We start from the raw sequence: 21,012 nt of genomic DNA, 5'->3' as shown, positions 1-21,012 counted from the left end.
GCTTATCATGATGAAGAGATCTACTGGCAACAAAAAAGTAGAAATCAATGGATGAAAGATGGTGACCGCAACACCGGTTTTTTCCATGCTTGCACTAAAACCAGATTTTTGCATAATCGAGATCACTTCTATTAGTGACAACGATGGAACAATATTTTGAGGAGATGATGAGATAGGGAGCCATGCTCAAATGTTCTTTACAAACATCTACACCACAAATGGTATTGCTGTTTCACCCATGGATTTTGCAGATTTTAAGCCTACCGTTACTACAAGTGTAAATGACGCTCTAAAAAAGGATTTTGATGAGGAGGAAATTTATGAGGCGATTTGTTTAATTGGTGATGACAAGGCTCCAGGGCCTGATGGTTTGACGGCAAGGTTCTATAAGCAATGTTGGAATATAGTTGGGAAGGATGTTGTGAGGGAAGTGAAGTCTTTCTTTGCGACTTCTCGTCTGAGGAATGATATTAACCATACAAACATCTGTATGATACCAAAAATAGACAACCCCACAACTCTCTCTGACTATAGACCAATCGCCTTGTGTAACGTTTTATACAAAATCATTTCCAAGTGCTTGGTTCGTAGACTAAAGACGCATCTAGATTCTATTGTTTCGGATGCTCAAGCGGCTTTCATACCGGGTAGACTAATCAATGATAATGTTATGATAGCACATGAAATAATGCACTCATTGAAGACCAGGAAAAGAGTTTCCCAAACTTATATGGCGGTAAAAACGGACGTAAGCAAGGCTTATGATAGAGTTGAGTGGAGCTTTTTAGAAACAACAATGCGTTTATTTGGTTTCTGTGTTAAGTGGGTTGATTGGATAATGGCAATGGTGCGTTCAGTTCGATACTCAGTTCTAGTCAACGGTAATCCCCATGGTTATATCACACCGTCGCGAGGAATACGACAAGGTGACCCCCTATCCCCATATCTCTTCATCCTTTGTAGTGATATCCTAAGTCATTTAATTCGAAGTAAAGCCCAAGATGGTGAGATACGTGGCGTGAGAATTGGTAATGGTGTACCGGCAATTACGCACCTTCAATTTGCCGATGATTCACTCTTTTTTTGTCAAGCAAATATGAGGAATTGTCAAGCTCTTAAAGATGTTTTTGACGTCTACGAATACTATTCGGGCCAAAAAATTAATAAAGACAAATCTATGATAACTTTTGGCTCAAAAATCTTTAATAACACTCAACAAAGACTCAAAAACATTTTATGTATCCAAAATCATGGTGGTGGTGGCAAATATCTAGGACTTCCCGAACAGTTTGGCCGCAAAAAAAAAGAGATGTTTGAATATATTATTGATCGGGTTAAGAAAAGAACTGCTTCGTGGAGTGCAAAGTTTCTATCCCCCGCGGGTAAGGAAATATTAATAAAATCGGTAGCTCTTGCAATGTCGGTTTATGCGATGGCCTGTTTCAAACTTCCACAAGGGATCATTTCGGAAATTGAATCACTCCTAATGAGTTTCTGGTGGGAAAAAAATTCAAAACAAAGGGGTATACCATGGATTGCGTGGAAGAAGCTACAATATTCAAAAAAAGAAGGAGGACTGGGTTTCCGTGACTTGGCGAAATTTAATGACCCTTTACTTGCGAAACAAGCTTGGCGTATCATTCAAAATCCTCATTCTCTGTTTGCCAGGATCATGAAAGCCCGATACTTCCGTGATGAATCGATCCTTGATGCAAAAGCTCGAAAGTATCAATCTTATGGTTGGGCCTCTCTCTTATCCGGTGTTGCCCTACTCAAAAAAGGGACAAAATATATTGTAGGGGATGGTAAATCTATACGGTTGGGCATCGATAATGTGCTTGAGGATCATCCTCCTAAACCAATCCGAGTTGTTGATCCTGACCAAAAAATCTTTTTAGAAACACTTATTTCAAAGAATGGTACGTCTCGTTCATGGGATACTTCCAAGATTGCTAGCCTCGTCGACCAGAGAGATCAAACACTCATTCAAAACATTCATCTATCAATAGAAGTGAACAACGATACCTTATCTTGGAATTATAACACTTCTGGTGATTACTCAGTACGTTCCGGTTATTGGTTGCTTACTCATGACCCCCATGAACTTCACAACAATGTTGATGTACCTCCTGGATCGGTTGAACTAAAAAACAGTGTTTGGAAATTACCTCTCATGCCAAAGATTAAACACTTTTTATGGAGAGCTATTTCCCGGGCCTTATCTACGATGTCCAGACTTGTTTCACGAGGGATGCGTGTTGACACCATCTGTCCTAGATGCCGTCGTGAGGAGGAAAGTATAAATCATGCCTTATTCACTTGCCCTTTTGCCAAAATGGTCTGGTGGCTGTCCAATTTAATACCTCTGCAAGCGACGAGTTTCTCTACGGAGTTTGAATCCAATATTTCCCTCCTTCTAAGCTTCACTACCAACCAAACGTTACAAGATGACCAGAAACTAATGCCTTTTTGGTTGTTATGGCGCATTTGGAAATCTAGAAACAATTTCGTTTTTAACAAGGTTAGGGAGAGTGCAACCAAAACTGTGTTAAAGGCGCAAGCAGAAATAGGACAATGGATCACGACTACACATTCTACTACAAGAAATAATTACAGAAAGGTTCATGATATTCATCCTCCTCCTTCTCGGCATTGGACGACTACCCCACCATCTTTCATCAAATGTAATTTTGATGCGGCTTATGATATTCAGACACAACAAGTAACAGCAGGTTGGATCATGAGGGACCATCATGGAACATCAAAACATTGGGGATCTCTGAAATTAGGACAGGCAGCTACTCCTTTAGAAGCTGAAACAAAAGCACTCCTTGCTGCAATGCAACAATCGTGGATCCGTGGTTACAAAGCAGTTTTCTTTGAAGGGGATTGTGAAATCTTAATACAAACTCTTAACAATTCTAAACCGATTGGAACTTTGACAAATCTTCTCAAGGACATCAACTTCTGGGAAAGGAAATTTCAACGAATCCGGTTCATCTTTACTAAGAGAGAAGGCAATACAGCAGTACATTGCCTTGCAAAGTTTGGTTGTATTTCTTCCATTTGTTATTCCAGTTCTGTAACTCAGCCTTTATGGCTTCAAAAACAACTTTGTATTGACTTTGGCAATTTAATATAAATTTGCTTTGATGGAAAAAAAAAAAAAAAACAAATATCGATTAACCAAATTCGCATGCCTAATTTTAAGGGTTTTTTTTTTTTTTTGCCAATCTTTATATTTTTTTTTTTGCCAATCCTAATTTTAAGGTTTGAAAAATGAAATATTGTAAATATCCCGCAAAGCAGAGAACGAGAGAATACAATATATTCTTTACACATAAATTTGGTAAATTAACGGCGAGATTTACAGTAATTTTGGCTCCAAAAAACACCACGCCAATTTTTATTACCAAACACATTCACTTCAATTCGCGCCAAAACTGGAATCCCAAAAGACCAATTCCTATTTAAAAACCCTAAGCCTCCACTCTCTTCCTCCATTTTCGCCTCTCTCTTCCCTCTCCTTCTCTACTCTTTTCTTCATCTCCATTCTCGATTTCTTCCCGAATGGCCATCGTTGATGACTCTGAGAAGCTGATAACCGAATCCGAAGCTGTTTCGAGTTCCGTTGATGGTAAGATCGTTGCAGATACTCCCGACTTTATTGACGAATCCTCTCTAGTCGTCAGAACAACCACTGGAGTCCGAATCTCACCTCATTTCGTAGAGCAAAGCCTTGTTGACTCCGATGGATCTAAGTCGGATTTTTCGGGCGTTGTTGCCCCTGCGGTTACGCTTCCGGCGAAAGACGAGGTAATTAGTGATGGTTTTGCTTCTGTGAATAAAGAGATTGTAGAATCTGATTCATTTAGGGCGGATAGTTTAGAGACTCGTGTTAAGGAGGAACCTGATTTGGATGTTGAGAATCGCGAAGAAGCGATGATTATTGATTCGATAGGAAATTCTGTGGTTGAAACTCTTCCAAGTGCTTCGGGTGATGATTGTAATGTTCAGGTAGAGGTAGTGGAACCTGAATTGCTTGTTGAGAATCTGGTGGTTGTTAAAGAAGACGAAGTGTTCGTTGATTCGATAGCGAAATCTGTTGTTGATAAAGAAGAAGAGATGATAGTTGATTCTATAGAAAATTCTGTGGTTGAAATTGTTTCAAGTGCTTCAGGTTGTGATTGTAATGTGAAGGTAGTGGTAGTGGAACCTGAATTGTGTGTTGAGACTCTGGTGAGTGTTAAAGAAGAAGACATGAGTGTTGATTCTATAATGGAATCTGTGGTTGAAACGGTTTCCAGAGGTTCAGACAACAAGTGTGTTGATGTCAAGGTCAAGGAAGAACCTGATTTAGATACAAAGTTGGAAGAAGATTCTGTTGTGCTCGAGAAGAAGGATGAGGTAATCAAAGTCCAGGAAGACCAGCCAAGTGAGATTAATGGATTGTTGCAAGAAAATAAGAAAGTAGACCAAGAAATTGTTCTCTTTTCGTCTGGTGATTCGGATGGTGCATCAGCTAAAAGAAGGAAAATAGAGATGGAATCATCTGTACCAATCGGTGTCCAAAGCTGTATCCTGGCGCCGACGCCCCTTCGAGTTGTGAAACCGGAGAAGTTGGATACCCCTGAAGTTATTGATCTGGAATCTGAGAAGAGTTATACTCATGTGAAGATGGAACCGGTTGAGGAAATAAAGGCGGAAGCTGTGAAGATGAGTTCTCAAGTGAAAGAAATGAAATTTAGCCGTGAGCAGAAACCGGTATTTGTGAAGAAGGAACCGGTTGAAGCAAAAAAGGTGAAAGTGGAAGATGGAGATTTTCCGGTGGAGAAAGATTGGTATTTGGTTGGGAGGTCACTTGTTACTGCTACTTCTACAAGTAAAGGAAGGAAATTAGAAGATAACGAGATTGTGAATTTCACTTTTTCCTCTGTTGCCAATTGGAAAGTCCCTAACATTGTTCGTTTCTCTACCAAAAGATGTGGCGAGGTAACTTATTTTTAACTTTTGTTACCTGCACTATTTTCCTTTGATTTTTCCATAAGAGTTTTTGATAGTTACCAAGTGTTTCATACTGAACGATTTGTGTTTCTGTTTCTTAATATTTTGACATCTTTCATTTTATATGATCTTAGATTGGTAGACTTCCTATGGAGTGGTCTAATTGGGCTGTGAGTCTTTTAAGATCTGGTAAGGTCAAAATGTTAGGCAGATGTGTAGCGGCGCCACCGTTTCTTACAATGATGCAAGAAATTATGCTATATGTCAGGTAAATATTGTTTTCGTTTGTGTTAGTTTGACTGATAGTTTTGTTTGAAACTTATATGGCTTTTGGATTGCAGTTTTTACATTCACATCTCGATATTCACTGATGTTAGCAAATCCACTTGGCGAATTGGTTCTTCCCCAAACATCGAGTCCACGCTTCATCCTCTTCTCCAGCTTTTCAAACACTTGACAATCAAACCTTATCAAAAGGTATGTGCCACATTTCCATGTTCCAATACCTTTATGAGCTTAGAATCATGTTTCATGTCCATTACTTGTCTGTTTCTCATTTATATATCTTCAAAACAGGCGGAGTTTACTCCTGAGGAACTTAACTCTCGTAAACGATCACTGAATTTGGAGGTATGTGTTCCACTTCAGTCACTCCTTGAAACTCATTTGATGTATATAGGATAATTAGGCCGTTATAAATCTTAAGTTCTTTGTTCCTTTAGTGGAAGACTAAGTTATGCATTTCATTGGTCAGGATGACTTTGATGAAAGAGCAGCATTGTTGGCCATAGCAAAAAGAAGAAAAGGTTGTCAACAGTCTCTGGAGCAGAACAAAGATGAAGAAGAGGCTCCTGACTCATATATGAATCGGGTTGTCGGCGCTGCAGATTCTTATAACCTCGAGGTGTGAAAATATTCACCAGAAATTTTTTCTTGTCCTCTTTTAAAGAAAACTAATTTGAATGTCATTTTCTCTTGTCAATCGTTTAGGAAATGGAAGCTCCAAGTACACTAACGTGTAACCTGAGACCGTACCAGAAACAAGCTCTCTACTGGATGTCAGAATCTGAGAAAGGAATTGATGTTGAAAAGGCAGCTGAAACTCTACATCCATGTTGGGAGGCTTATCGAATCTGTGACGAGTATGTACTACTACTATCTCAGATGTTCAGAACTAACTTCAAAATATGTTATCTGACCTTATAACGTTGATTTGTATGCATTTTCTTCAGGAGAGCACCTTCAATTTATTTGAACATCTTTAGTGGTGAAGCAACAATCCAGTTTCCAACAGCAACACAGATGGCAAGAGGCGGAGTATGTTTCTTGAATCTTCATTCTAACACATGTATTCCTCTTGAGTGGCATGGAATGGCAAATATTCTCTGCTTGTTGAATTTATAAATATTTGAACTTTTTTGTTTGCAGATATTGGCAGATGCCATGGGACTTGGAAAAACTGTGATGACAATTGCACTAATACTTGCACGGCCTGGCCGAGGTAACCCAGGAAATGAAGATGGCTTGGCGGCAGATGTTAATGCAGATAAACGCAAGAGGAAGGAGAGTCATACCGCACTAACGATTGTGAAGGCAAAAGGAGGCACTCTTATTATTTGTCCCATGGCATTGTTAAGCCAATGGAAGGTGATTGCCTTGTTAGTTGTGTCTTCTTAAATCTTTGATAGTTTTTTACAAAGGTCTGATGGATTTTTACTTTATTCCAGGACGAGCTTGAGACTCATTCAAAGCCTGACACTGTGTCTGTGTTAGTTTACTATGGAGGGGATAGGACACATGACGCGAAAGCAATAGCGAGTCATGATGTGGTTTTGACAACTTATGGTGTCTTAACCTCAGCTTACAAGCAGGTTAGAATAGTATTATTTGTCAATTTTCTGCACCAATGTTTTTTCTCTGTTAATTGATCTTAAAATTCTGAGATTCATGACATGCAGGATATGGCAAACAGTATTTTCCACAGGATTGATTGGTATAGGATTGTTCTTGATGAAGCTCACACGATCAAATCGTGGAAAACTCAAGCTGCTAAAGCTACATTTGAGTTGTCCTCACATTGCAGATGGTGTCTAACTGGGACTCCCTTACAAGTAAGATACTAAAAGTAACTCATGAATAGATAATATGATCTCATACTGTTTTGATACTTACTAACCCTATGCCTCTTTAATGCAGAACAAGCTTGAAGATCTTTACAGTCTTCTATGCTTCCTGCATGTCGAACCATGGTGCAATTGGGCTTGGTATGATGAGATTTCATCTGAACGTGATATTCTTTGTATATAATTCTTTTTGATTTGACTTTACCCTTCTGTGTGTGTGTGTGTAAATAGGTGGAGTAAGTTGATACAGAAGCCTTATGAAAATGGTGATTCACGAGGACTGAAGCTGATCAAGGCGATTTTGAGGCCATTGATGCTGAGAAGAACAAAGGAAACAAGGGACAAAGAAGGAAGGTTAGATGTTTTTTGCTGTTTTATTCCCTTCTTTCTCTTTTCGTTTGCTTGTCTTATGCTTAACTTCGACTATATTTTCTGCAAACTTTCAGTCTAATTCTTGAACTTCCTCCAACTGATATCCAAGTCATTGAATGTGAACAATCCGAAGCAGAACGTGACTTCTATACTGCCCTTTTCAAGAGATCCAAAGTAAGTGTTATAGTTCTGTTTTAAGCACAATACAATCTGTTATAAGCTTAATCATAGTATATTTTAAGGATTTACGATGTTTTGGTAAATGCATAACATTCTCCTTTGTTCGGGAACAGGTTCAATTTGACCAGTTTGTGGCACAAGGAAAAGTTCTCCACAACTATGCAAACATCCTCGAGCTCCTCCTCCGTCTACGCCAATGTTGTAACCACCCTTTTCTAGTTATGAGGTATAAAGCATAATACAAGTAATAGACTCATTTGTTTCCTTGGCAATGGATTCTAATACATTCAGTTAAATTGCAGCCGAGCAGATTCACAACAGTACGCTGACTTAGATAGCCTTGCAAGGAGGTTTCTTGATAACAACCCTGACTCTGTTTCCCAAAATGCGCCTTCTCGGGCATATATCGAGGAAGTTATCCAGGATTTACGTGATGGAAATAGCAAAGAATGTCCAATATGTCTGGAGTCTGCAGATGATCCCATTCTCACACCTTGTGCTCACAGAATGTGCCGGGAATGTCTCCTTACTAGCTGGCGCTCCCCGTCTTGTGGTCTATGCCCAATCTGCAGGACAATCCTGAAGAGAACCGAGCTGATCTCATGCCCGACAGATAGTATATTCCGTGTTGATGTGGTAAAGAACTGGAAGGAGTCTTCAAAAGTTTCAGAGCTGCTCAAGTGCTTAGAGAAGATCCAAAAATCTGGTTCAGGTGAGAAGAGCATTGTCTTTAGCCAGTGGACTTCATTTTTGGATCTTTTGGAGATTCCATTGCGAAGAAAAGGATTCGAGTTTCTTAGATTCGATGGGAAGCTGGCTCAAAAAGGAAGAGAAAAGGTCTTGAAAGAGTTCAATGAAACCAAACAGAAAACGGTAAGTGATAGGATAGTTGTCTAACAAACTCTTTCTGGATCGACTAGAGAGAGCTTAAGATCTTTATGCTTCTGCTTATGTGATGTATTACAGATTCTGCTTATGTCTCTGAAAGCTGGAGGAGTTGGTCTGAATCTAACTGCAGCTTCAAGTGTCTTCTTAATGGTACCATCTCTCTTCAAGCTTTGTTTTGAAGTCTTCTTGATAATTGAATGATGAATTGATGTTTTGGTTTTCTTTCATGAAACACTTAGGATCCATGGTGGAATCCGGCGGTAGAAGAGCAAGCGATCATGAGAATTCATCGAATAGGGCAGAAACGAACAGTATTTGTCAGAAGATTCATTGTCAAGGTGACACTATAGAAACTGCATTTTTCTCTGAGTTTCTAGCATTGTAAGAAACTCGTAAGTAACATTGCGTTTCTTTTGGATGATTGTGTGCAGGATACAGTGGAGGAACGGATGCAGCAAGTTCAGGCAAGGAAGCAGAGGATGATTGCCGGAGCTTTGACCGATGAAGAAGTCCGGTCGGCAAGACTTGAGGAGCTCAAAATGTTGTTCCGATAAAAGACTTGGAGAAAGTCTTATTAGTCTTTTGAACTTAAGAGTCTTCTTTTTGTTGTTTTCATGTAAATATTGGTACAATTTATTTATCTTTCTCTACTAATGAGTTATAACTTATAAGTAATTTTGAACACTCCGTCTGTGACTGAAGTATCGAACTGTCTTTTGGCATTGGACGAACAACATATTGTGTGGTGTGAACAATTGAACGTGCACCTTGTGTTTCTGAAAGATCAGACTACAATCAGTAAAACAGATAAAAACCAATTCCGGACCAGTTTGGAAGAAGCAGCTTCATTGGTTTAGGTCAGTGGGTCAAAGAAATATGGCGCGGCAACCTAAATAGGCCCCTCCCCAAGGTTCGAACCGGGCACTTCCCCAAAAAAGATTCTAATGACTTTGTTTAAGCATTCTCTGTATTGTTTGTTCCGTAACAAGTATGTCAAATACGATGTTTACCAAAAAAAAAAAAGTATTTAAATTAAAATACGGAGTTGTGTGCAAATATTTTATGAGTATGATAGTTACATAAGCTAGTTAACAAATATGTTAGGTTTTGTCGATTTTCTTCTATCCGATGAATCTAGTCATAAGTAAAAAAAAGTACTAGTTTATAAAAATATATATTTGCAAGTTGCGACCAAATTATATATAGAGACGACCGTTCATAGTCTCGAACTCTCGATTACATGCATCCAGCCGGGAATCGTAATGTATAAAAAACAAAAAACAAAAACATTAAAATGAGAAAAATATGCACCAGCCGGGAATTGAACCCGGGTCTGTACCGTGGCAGGGTACTATCATGCCACTAGACCACTGGTGCTTTTGGTTTCAACTTGTAGAAGTAGATTATATACTTAATAACTAAAAAAGAAAAGCAGACCAAACCCAAACAAACAGGATTAGGTGTACAAGTAACGTAATCAATCAATGATGTGGCAGTAATTAAACGAATCAATGTACTCGAGTTGCTATCAAATATTGTCGAGCTGTATAATATTCAAGAAGTACTATTTACGATCTACTAAGCTAAAATTTAAATTTGGCCCATAAACTAAAGTTTAGTTAAGTATTCTACATTTTTATGTTATCTTTATCTCTTTGATAATTTTTTGAAAATTATGATAATGCGTTTTATATCAATTTTTTTTTTGTTTTGGTAAAAATTGTGATCGTTGTGATATTTTCTAGTAGAGAAAAGTATGCAGTCAGTGGAGACCTAACTTTTAAAAATATTTTGCGATAAAAGGTTAGATTATTACAAGACAAACACAAAAGGGATGTTTAGAAATTTTGAAACGAACACGATTGATTTAAACCACTCCCTTGCCTTTTAATTGTCATCATTTCTTGTAATTTTGTGGACTAATTGAAGAGTTTAGTTGAAGTTGATTTGGATTTCAGTTAACTGGATTGATGTGCGGGTTGTTTTTATGTGATTTATAATCAAATCTTTTGTTATGTCTCTTTCCATATTTTTTTTATGTTCGCTACTTTGTGTATTGTAAACAAAACTACTATAGTAGTTTTACTGATTTAAAAATCAAAATTTTATAATTTTATTCTACATGTGTATTATTATTGGAAACAAAACTGTAAAAGTTTAAGATAATTTTGAAATCACTACTCACAAAAGTTTATCACTGATTTACTAGAGAATTATCAACGGGGATACCAGAATTAAATTATAACATGGCCAAAACGTAAATTTTGAGGAGCTAGCAATACCTTCTAAAATTGATGATACAAACAAAACTCGTCAGCAACAAAAAAAATACTAATTTCTAGTGGTATGATTTTGCTTTGCTTCTTACAATTAGCTACATAAACTTTCTAATATTAGCAAGTTAATAATTAATCATAAGCCATATTTATAATCTAGCTATAAATAATACATGAGAACAAAAAACAAATCCTTCAAATACGGTGATAATTATGTAAAAAAATTGATACATAAATATACCATGAAAGAAAAAGCCAAATCATATCTTCCAAACATATAAACACACAACAACAAAAGTATAATCAGTCTTATTTCTCTATGACTCTTATCATAAAAACTATCCTTATATGTGCCTACTCATTTGACAACTCTTTCATCTTTCATCTTCCCACAAAGTCCTATTTTTAGGGTTTCAACATTTCTTAACAATATCTCTCGATCGATCAAGGCAACATATATAAATAAATGGAGATTGAGAGATCATCTTCGTCCACGTCATCAGAAACCGGAGCCGTCAGGCACCGTCGTACCGCGTCGTCGTCGGTCTCCACCGTGACTAGACGAATGTACGAGTGCACTTTCTGCAAAAGAGGTTTTACGAACGCACAAGCTTTAGGTGGTCACATGAACATCCATCGACGTGACCGTCTCAACAAGGCCAAGGTGCAAAACGATGCTGACGTGGCACTCTCACAAACTCATAGATGTTTCCACGTGGCGTCTGATCGTGGAGGCTACGAGCAAGTAGACTCCGTCGTGTTGAGGACGACGACCTCGAACTACATCCAACACTTACGAATCGGCTCGATGGCTACAAGGAGAGAAAACGTCGTCGTTGAAGGAGATGAAATCGATTTGGAGCTGCGTCTTGGCTTATGATCATCAACTTCTTATAGATGTATAATACGTTTTTGGCGTTTATTATATGGTTTTCGAGGATGATATATATATAATCTAGGAAAGCGTATATGAGGCTTTAATATGTCAAGGTAAGATAATTTTGGGTGGGTATTTATTTATGCATGTTTTGTGATCTATCTATGAGATATATATACATCTTTAATTTTATTTCATATTGTTTTCATTATAGGTATTTTCATAAAAATACAAATCTATCCCATAATTTGTCCAGATCTTCGCATCTTGTGAGAAATTATATAGTGTTAAAATGCAAAATTTAATTTAAAAGTGACAACATTTTGCAAGCTTTGGAATAAACCAATAGAAATTACAATTAAACCAATTGGTCCTGCAACACCACATCCGGATGTGAAAGTAGATGCAAAGATGCGGCTTACATCGATTGAGCTACAACACTTTGTTAAGAGCTCGCCGGGAGTAAGAACAAACGATGGCTTGGGAGCGGACGAAGTTCGATTGGAAGGAGACGGCCACATAAAATACAGATTTGGGTTAGCTTTATTATTTTTATTTTTTTTTGGTATTTGAAAAGAACTATAATCATTTTTGTTACATGAGATACTCTATTTATTTTTATCTATTTAAAATTTACTTTATTTTATATTTAGTTCATAAATATTAATTAGAAATTAAATTTTCAACTATTATGGAAAGACCAATAAAATGTAAATTTGTCATATTTCTTTTTATATATATATTGTCATTTGTAATATTTTAATTTAGAAATATTGGAAAATAGAAAATTTTCATTTTATTTAACCATTAATAGATTGTAAAACTAAATATTTTCAGAGCTCTCATGAGATACGTTCATCTTTTATAAAGGATCGGTGTGCTTTATTGTTATAGGTTTCATCACAAACAAGCAGCCATGGAAAGTTCACAAACGTCTCCCTCACGTAACCTAGATCACACCAAAAACTCGACAACAACCATTATCTTCGAGATACTCTCGAGACTTCCTGCGAAATCCCTCATCCGATTCAAATCCGTGTCGAAGCTCTGGTTGTCTATCATTAGCAGTAAAGATTTGAAATACTCGTTCCTAAGACAGTCAAAGACTCGGCCTCGTCTCCTTTTCACATTCAAGGACTTGGATTCCCGGAAGAATTTCTTCTTCTCAGCATCTGAACACCAAAACAACGAAAAAAGAAAAAAAAAAGGTCTGCTGACGTGGCGAGAGACAAAACAGGCGATTTAGGGTTTCTAGCGTTTTCAGCACGTATGGAGCCGCCGGCGGCTTCTCCGCCTCTGTCGGAAGGAGTTATGGAGCCGGAAGCAACTCTGGAGGTGGCTTCTCAGCAGGAGAGCGCGGGTGTTGGGCAGTCAGGAGCAGATCAAAACACAGGAACAGGGGAAGTTGTTGTTCAGTCGGAGAGTTTGTCAAAGCAGTCTGAGGGTCTACGTCGGGTAGATCCACAATCGAATTCAGGGGCAGCGATTAAGCAGAAATCTTGGGTTCAAGTTGCTCAGAAACATGTTTTTACTAAGCAGAAGTTTGTGGTGTCTGAAGTGGATGGGAAAGAAAAAGTAGTGGTTCCAAAAGAGGGTTTTGTCGGTGCAAAACCTTTATGGGAAGACTTTCTGATTGGTAAATTTCTCAACACAAAAGCTCCTCATGTGGGAAAAATTCACATGATCGTTAACAAAATCTGGAGGTTGGGGGATAGATCAGCTTTGATAGATGTGTATGAGGTTAATGCAACCACAATGAAGTTTCGTATTCGTACCGAAACCATGAGGGATAGGGTATTGAACAGAGGAATGTGGAACATTATGGATATTCCCATGATCGTTTCTAAATGGACTCCATATGCAGAGGAATTGCAGCCGGCTCTGAAATCTATCCCTCTTTGGATTACTTTAAAAAATGTTCCACCAACTATGTTCACGGATAAGAGGTTAGAATTTTTAGCGAGTGCAGTGGGCGAACCTAAACGTTTACACCCTAAAACAGAAGCTTGCGTTAGTTTTGATGAAGCACAGATTTTGGTGGAAGCAGATTTGACAAAGGACTTACCAAAAGAATACATCTTCACAGGTGAGGAAGAGGGAGAACTAGATGTGGTGGTACAGTAAGCGTATCCTTGGTTGCCTCCGAGATGCAGCTGCTGCAAAAAATGGGGACACCTAAGAGATTCATGTCTGTCCGATAAAAAAGATGAAGTCGCAGTGAATTTAGGCCCGGAAGAGGCTCACGTTTCAGCAACAGAGAAGGATGATCAAACTGCACCTATACCAACTGCAGGGAATGGTAATACAGAGGTGGTGACTACTGTGGGCGTAGTTAGGGATAGTAATGACGTTAGAGAGGAGAGTAATCCACCAGAACATGAGAAAGATCAAGGCTGGATAACTCATGTGAAGCCTGGTCGAAGTCCAACTAAAAAAGCAGGGGATCTCAAGTTTGGAGAGGTTTCAATTTTAAAAAATTCATACTCAGTTTTAAGCGGAGAAGTAGGCTTGGAAGAGGAGAGTCAAATCACAACAGTTGGGGAAGCTGCTGTGATAAATGTCTCAAAAACAGATACTCAAACCGTAGAGGTGAAGGAAAATCATGGCAATGGTTCAAAGACCTCAAAGGTAGAGCCGCAACTACGTCCATCTCTACCTCGCGGGTCAAAAACCGCTCATAAAGTGATACCAAACCCTTCTACTCAATCGACTAGGAACCTTCCTAAAGATCAGAGTAAGAAGCACCTTTCCAAACACCATTAATGTCAGGTTTCTTATGGAATGTTCGTGGGTTAAACAAGGTGGAAAAGCATTCCGTAATAAAAAGTTGGGTGGAGGGACAAAATTTTCAGTTTGGTTGTTTACTTGAGACGCGAGTAAAGGAAGGTAAAGCTCCGGTTTTGAGTCGCAAATTGTTCAATGACTGGTCGATGATAACAAACTATGAATACAGTAGACGTGGGCGTATTTGGGTAGTGTGGAGGAGAAATGTGCGGCTAACTCCTTTTTATAAGAGTGGTCAATTGATTACATGTTCAGTAAAGCTTGATAACCGTGAAGATGAGTTCTTTTGTTCTTTTGTATACGCTTCCAATTTCAGTGAGGAACGCAAGGTTCTATGGAGTGAGTTAAGGGATCATTATGATTCTCCGATTATTCGGAATAAACCTTGGATCATTTTTGGAGACTTTAATGAGATTTTGGAATTGGAAGAGCACTCAAGAATGGATGATAATCCTGTGGTTTCAGTGGGAATGCGAGATTTCAAGTCAATGGTTAACTACTGCTCCATAACAGATTTGGCTCATCATGGTCCTCTTTATACATGGTCAAATAAGAGAGAGAACGATCTTATTGCTAAGAAACTGGACAGAATCATGGTGAATGATGTATGGTTTCAGACATTTCCGCAGTCATATAGTGTCTTCGAAGCGGGTGGATGCTCAGATCATCTACGAGGCCGAATTAATCTAAACGTTGGTAACGGGAATGTAGTTCGGGGAAGGAAACCTTTCAAATTTGTGAATGTAATCACAGAAATGGAGGAATTCAAACCTATAGTGGATACTTTTTGGAAAAAAACAGAGCCCATTTTCTTGTCTACATCCTCTCTGTTTCGTTTCTCAAAAAAGCTAAAGAGCTTAAAGCCTCTTCTTCGCAACCTGGCGAAAGAGCGACTTGGTAATCTGGTTAAGAAGACTAAAGAAGCCTACGACACCCTCTGTAAGAAGCAAGAACTAAATCTGAATCATCCTTCACCAAATTCCATGAAAGAAGAGATCGAGGCTTATAACAGGTGGGAACGTGTAGCAACTCTAGAAGAGAAATATCTCAAACAAAAATCGAAGTTGCATTGGCTGGATGCAGGAGACAAGAACAATAAAACTTTCCATAGAGCCGTGGTCACAAGAGAGGCACAAAACTCAATCCGTGAAATTCAACGTCAAGATGGTAGTGTGACGGCAAAAGGAGAAGAGATCAAAGCGGAGGCAGAGAGATTCTTTAGAGAGTTTTTGCAGCTTGTTCCAAATGAGTATGAGGGGATCACAGTGGATGAGCTCCAAGATTTACTACCTTTTCGCTGCTCAGAGATGGAAAATGAGATGTTAACCCGTGTTGTTTCAGCGGCAGAGATTAAGAAGGTACTCTTTTCTATGCCAAACGATAAATCTCCGGGTCCTGACGGCTATACTTCCGAATTCTTCAAAGAGCATGGGAAATAATTGGAACAGAGTTTACGTTGGCTGTACAATCATTTTTCGCTAAAGGTTTTTTACCTAAAGGAATCAATACCACGATCCTGGCTCTCATTCCCAAGAAAAAGGAGGCGAAAGAGATGAAAGACTATCGACCTATATCATGCTGCAACGTGATCTACAAAGTGATATCTAAGATCATTGCTAATAGGCTAAAATTGGTACTTCCTAAGTTCATTGCGGGAAACCAGTCGGCTTTTGTTAAGGACAGATTTTTGATAGAGAATGTGTTGTTAGCGACGGAGTTAGTAAAGGACTATCACAAGGACTCAATCTCAAGCCGCTGCGCTTTGAAGATTGACATTTCTAAAGCATTCGACTCGGTGCAATGGTCATTTCTAACGAATGCCCTCCTCGCAATGAATTTCCCCACGGTTTTTATACATTGGATTACTCTCTACATCACTACAGCCTCCTTCTCGGTTCAGATTAATGGTGAATTAGCGGGCTATTTCCGAAGCGCAAGAGGGTTATGACAGGGCTGCTCTCTATCCCCGTACCTTTTTGTCATAAGCATGGATGTTCTCTCAAAAATGTTGGATAAGGCGGCTGGTGCAAAACAGTTTGGGTATCATCCGAGATGTAAAAAGCTAGGTTTAACTCATTTGAGTTTCGCCGATGATCTTATGATTCTTTCCGATGGCAAAGTAAGATCAATTGACGGGATAATAGGGGTGCTGGATGAGTTTGCAAAACGGTCTGGACTGAAGATAAGTATGGAAAAGTCTACTCTGTTTTTAGCAGGAATACAAGACCTCATTCATCAAGAGATAAGCCAACGTTTCTCCTTTGAGATAGGAAACTTACCGGTTCGGTATTTGGGGCTCCCATTGGTCACTAAACGTCTTACATCTGCAGATTATCTCCCATTACTTGAGCAAATCCGACAAAGAATTGGGTCGTGGACATCAAGATTTCTATCTTATGCTGGCCGGCTAAATCTGATAAGTTCGGTCCTTAGAAGCATTACTAATTTCTGGATGGCTGCGTTTAGGCTACCTCGGGACTGCATTCGGGAAATTGATCAACTATGCTCGGCTTTTCTATGGTCAGGATCAGAAATGAGCTCCCATAAAGCTAAAGTATCGTGGGAAGCTATTTGCAAACCAAAACAGGAGGGAGGACTTGGATTAAGATCGTTGAAAGAAGCAAATGATTTGTGTTGTCTGAAATTGATTTGGCGAATAGCTTCACATGGAGATTCATTGTGGGTCAAGTGGTTAGAAACGTACCTTCTTAAGCAAAAATCATTCTGGTCAATCAAAAGCAATACAGTTCTGGGTTCATGGATTTGGAAGAAGCTTCTCAAGTATCGAGGAGTGGCAAAAAATTTATGCAAAGTTGAAGTGAAAAATGGTAACAGCACTTCTTTTTGGTATGATAATTGGTCTACTCTAGGAAGATTGGTGGATGTTGTAGGTGAGAGAGGAGTCATAGACCTGGGTATTCAACGAGGTATGTCTGTGGCTGAAGCTTGGCACTCACGTCGCAGTCGACGGCATAGAACAGAAGCTTTAAACCAGATCGAAAATGTATTAGCGGTGTCAAAGCAAAACCGAACAGAGGCAGTGGACATTGTGTTATGGCGAGGTCGGAATGACATGTACATACCACAAATCTCCACAAGAGATACTTGGAACCACATTAGAACAACTACAAATAAGGTAGCATGGCATAGGGGAATTTGCTTTACTCACGCGACGCCAAAGTTCTCTTTTTGTCTTTGGTTAGCAGTCTTGAACCGCCTCTCTACAGGTGATAGGATGGCAAGATGGAATGTGAGGTCGTCAGTGGCATGTGTCTTCTGCAATCACTGCATGGAAACCTGTGACCACCTATTCTTTACATGTGTCTATGCCTCGGAAATTTGGACAGCCACTGCAAAGAACCTTCTCAAGGCGCGTTACACAACGGATTGGCAAACTCTGATAACCATTGTCTCAGAAATGCAACGTAATCGAGTGGAAAGCTTTCTCTTGAGATATGCTCTACAAGCCTCGGTTTACACAATTTGGAGAGAACGAAATGGAAGAAAGCATGGAGAGAAACCGAACTCAGCTACATGACTTATTGGTTGGATTGATAAACAAATTCGAAACAATATCTCATCGATTAGAATCATGGGAGACCGACGGTATGAAGAAGGACTTCAAATCTGGTTTGCTTCAAGAGTGTAAAACAATTTAGTCTCTAAAATCTCAGCTTTCTCTTTCAGTATAATTTCGAAACCGCTGCACTAGTTGTAAAAACGATATATTTTTTCTTTTGAATATAATTTAACATTAAATTCAAAAAAAAAAAGAACACCAAAACAACGAAAAATCCTCCATAGTTATCGCGAGACAAGACATCATGACGATCTCGGATCCTGGCTTCAACATCACATCTCCCCCTGTAAACGGATTTGTATGCTGCACGCGTGGTTCTAGGATCGCGGTTTTTAATCCCACCACTGGATTTATGTTGACATTGCCCCATGTTAAAGCCAACGGAAGAGAGATCTACGCACGCTCGGGTATGATCCGGTCGATAATCGATACAAAGTGTTGTGTGTGATGATGTTAGTTAGGTGTGACGTCCATAGAAAATATGTCAAACAACAGGAGCATCTAGTTTTATCACTAACATCACAGTTTACGGGGTGGAGAAAGATCGAGATCACGGGAGATCCTTACGCCTATTTAGAAGGCGGGATTTGCATCGATGGTGCTATATACTATGGAGTTGGACATACAAAGATAGCTAGATTTGATCTTAGATACGAGAAGATGACGTTTATTCAAGGACCCAAAGACTATAACGCAATCTCATGTTATTCAACACTTACAAATTATGAAGGAAAATTAGCATGTGTAAGCTATGACTCCTATTGTGAATCTAATATGCGTCTATGGATTCTACAAGATGCTGAGAAACAAGAATGGTCAAGCATCATGACTTGTGTTGTGCCTTGTGACAAGGAGATATATTTGTGCAGTGGAGAGAGTCCTACCAACAAGGTTGTAATGGTTTCTAGATGCTTAAAGTCATCTAAGCACTTTTTTGTTTACTATTTCGATATGTTCAGAGAGAGTATCATCAGAAGAATGGAGGTTGAGATTGATGGAATGGTGGATTATGAGTTAAGACGTCCAAGGATTTTGTGCTTTCCCGGTCACTTTGAGAATCTTATGTATTTCTAACAATAACCAAATCTAAACTTCAAGTTTACCAAATTTTAATGACAGTAAATTAATATATACAATCAGACTTAATAGTCAACGCAAATGCGGCATTCTGTAGATGGGCTTATAATCCTAATGGGTTACGGAACGGCTTATATAGCCCATTTAAAATTCCCATATTTCATTTTTTTCCGATAACTATATTTGAGGAATATTGTTTAAATAAGTAGTAAGATGCGGTTAGGTACAAACAGTTTGTGTCCGTTTATCCGTCTTCACATTCACATTTTGAAAAACTAAATGTAAAGAAAATAAATCAAACTCTTCCTTGTCACTTTGAATCGCCACTAAATATGTTGCAAATTCTAGCCACTCTTGCGGGGAAGACACCATCTTCACCAGTTCGGAGTAGTCTGTAAAGAAAGCTATTTTTCGTTTGTCTTGGCCGATCATACATCTCATCGCCCAAATTAATGCTTCGACCTCAGCATGTAGTGAGGTTAAGCAGATGTGCTCCGTTGTCAGTCATGACAACCCATTATAAAGCATCATCTTCAACGTTCATGATCATATCTGAATATTTCATTGATGTTGATTGAAAATCAAGTTATTGCGGGATTTCCAAATTCTCCATATAGAAGCCAAAAAGGAAAGCTTTATTTTTTTTTTTAACGTCTGGATTTATTATTTATTGCAAATTATGAGAACTGTTACATAGACGATTCTACAACGGACAATTCCTTCCGACCCTTATTAGATCCACGATAGACGACACCTTCTTCTTCGTACTCACCTCCTTCACCTCCTTCTTTATGCTCTTGATGGACACTTCCCTCTCTGCGTAGAATCCTGGCGAACGGCTATAATTGTACATCGCTGGAGATCTCCAACACACTTGCCTCCAATAATCTGCAAATTTTATTAATAAATCGCAGTATCTGGGACTCGAACCCCAGACCTCTGGGTGTAGAATCATTAATTAACCTTTGTTTAACCAATGGGCCAAGGGGACTTCCACAAGAAAGCTTTATTTGCACCGTACTTCTTCCACATGTTACACTCTTTTTATAACTCTTACAAAGTAGCTTCCAAAATCCCAAAGTCGAAGATCATCGTTCTAGCTTTTAGAAAGTGTGGATTGGCTGGCCCTCAGAAAATACTATCTTCAAATAAAATTGCAAGTGAGATTTAGAATAAACCATATTATTTAAAGTTTGATCTGACATAAAGCAGAAAACTTATTAACAATTAAAACATTTGTTAGCTAATCGATTAGATTTCAATATGCGTTAAAAATATTTTTTCGCACCACAAACTTTTGAAAGAGATAAAATTTTACCTCTTGTCAAAAATATTCTTTTTTTTGGTAGGCGTTGTCAAAAATATTCTTATAAACAACAAATTTTTGTTTTATATGGATAGAATAGTCAATAAATTGTGACATACGTTAGAAAACATATAAGAATTTTACATGTATCAACATATATATTTCAGTTTCTAGTTTTAAAGTCCATAATGATCCAATTTTAACTTTGTTATCTTCAAATCCAAGCGACTATGACTTTATTTACTTTTTTTTTTTTTTAACATCTGGATTTATTATTTATTGCAAATTATGAGAACTGTTACATAGACGATTCTACAACGGACAATTCCTTCCGACCCTTATTAGATCCACGACAGACGACATCTTTTTCACCTTCTTCTTCATACTCACCTCCTTCACCTCCTTCTTTATGCTCTTGATGGACACTTCCCTCTCTGCGTAGAATCCTGACGAACGGCTATAATTGTACATCACTGGAGATCTCCTGCACACTTGCCTCTAATAATCTGCAAATTTATTAATAAATCGCAGTATCTGGGACTCGA

The 21,012-nt window shown here is 38.5% G+C and overlaps 3 protein-coding genes and 1 non-coding gene across 4 annotated transcripts; 3 read left to right on the top strand and 1 right to left on the bottom strand.

Annotated features, from left to right (window-relative positions):
• Positions 1-3,234: 3,234 nt before the first annotated feature.
• LOC9301492 (putative SWI/SNF-related matrix-associated actin-dependent regulator of chromatin subfamily A member 3-like 3) lies at positions 3,235-9,303 on the top strand. The gene is made up of 18 exons (XM_002865372.2): positions 3,235-4,992; positions 5,139-5,272; positions 5,346-5,481; positions 5,581-5,634; positions 5,759-5,908; positions 5,995-6,146; positions 6,237-6,321; positions 6,433-6,651; positions 6,732-6,875; positions 6,963-7,115; positions 7,201-7,268; positions 7,359-7,481; positions 7,574-7,673; positions 7,793-7,905; positions 7,982-8,552; positions 8,646-8,717; positions 8,807-8,905; positions 8,999-9,303. The coding sequence occupies exons 1-18, from the start codon at positions 3,571-3,573 to the stop codon at positions 9,119-9,121; spliced, it is 3,918 nt and encodes a 1,305-aa protein (XP_002865418.1). The 5' UTR covers positions 3,235-3,570; the 3' UTR covers positions 9,122-9,303.
• A 570-nt stretch (positions 9,304-9,873) lies between these two features.
• TRNAG-GCC lies at positions 9,874-9,944 on the bottom strand. Its single transcript has one exon. It is a non-coding gene; the product is annotated as a tRNA-Gly (tRNA).
• A 750-nt stretch (positions 9,945-10,694) lies between these two features.
• Positions 10,695-11,912, top strand: LOC9301491. The gene has a single exon (XM_002865371.2). The coding sequence runs from the start codon at positions 11,310-11,312 to the stop codon at positions 11,721-11,723; it is 414 nt and encodes a 137-aa protein (XP_002865417.1). The 5' UTR covers positions 10,695-11,309; the 3' UTR covers positions 11,724-11,912.
• Positions 11,913-18,328: 6,416 nt separating this feature from the next.
• Positions 18,329-19,785, top strand: LOC9301490 (F-box protein At1g30790). The gene has a single exon (XM_021023720.1). It carries the CDS (start codon positions 18,532-18,534, stop codon positions 19,156-19,158), a length of 627 nt encoding a protein of 208 aa, XP_020879379.1. The 5' UTR covers positions 18,329-18,531; the 3' UTR covers positions 19,159-19,785.
• The last annotated feature ends 1,227 nt before the right edge of the window (positions 19,786-21,012 follow it).

Source organism: Arabidopsis lyrata (genome assembly GCF_000004255.2).
Source record: "Arabidopsis lyrata subsp. lyrata unplaced genomic scaffold ARALYscaffold_8, whole genome shotgun sequence".
In the NCBI taxonomy this organism is placed as follows: Eukaryota; Viridiplantae; Streptophyta; class Magnoliopsida; order Brassicales; family Brassicaceae; genus Arabidopsis; species Arabidopsis lyrata.
Note: the sequence above shows the minus strand (reverse complement) of the source record. Positions and strands in the feature narration are given on the sequence as shown.

Coding starts and splice junctions, on each gene's coding strand:
- LOC9301490 (XM_021023720.1), top strand. CDS start 18,532: ATGATGTTAGTTAGGTGTGACGTCCATAGAAAATATGTCAAACAACAG.
- LOC9301492 (XM_002865372.2), top strand. CDS start 3,571: ATGGCCATCGTTGATGACTCTGAGAAGCTGATAACCGAATCCGAAGCT. Junction 5,635..5,758: donor AACGATCACTGAATTTGGAG/GTATGTGTTCCA, acceptor TTCATTGGTCAG/GATGACTTTGATGAAAGAGC. Junction 8,718..8,806: donor CTTCAAGTGTCTTCTTAATG/GTACCATCTCTC, acceptor TGAAACACTTAG/GATCCATGGTGGAATCCGGC.
- LOC9301491 (XM_002865371.2), top strand. CDS start 11,310: ATGGAGATTGAGAGATCATCTTCGTCCACGTCATCAGAAACCGGAGCC.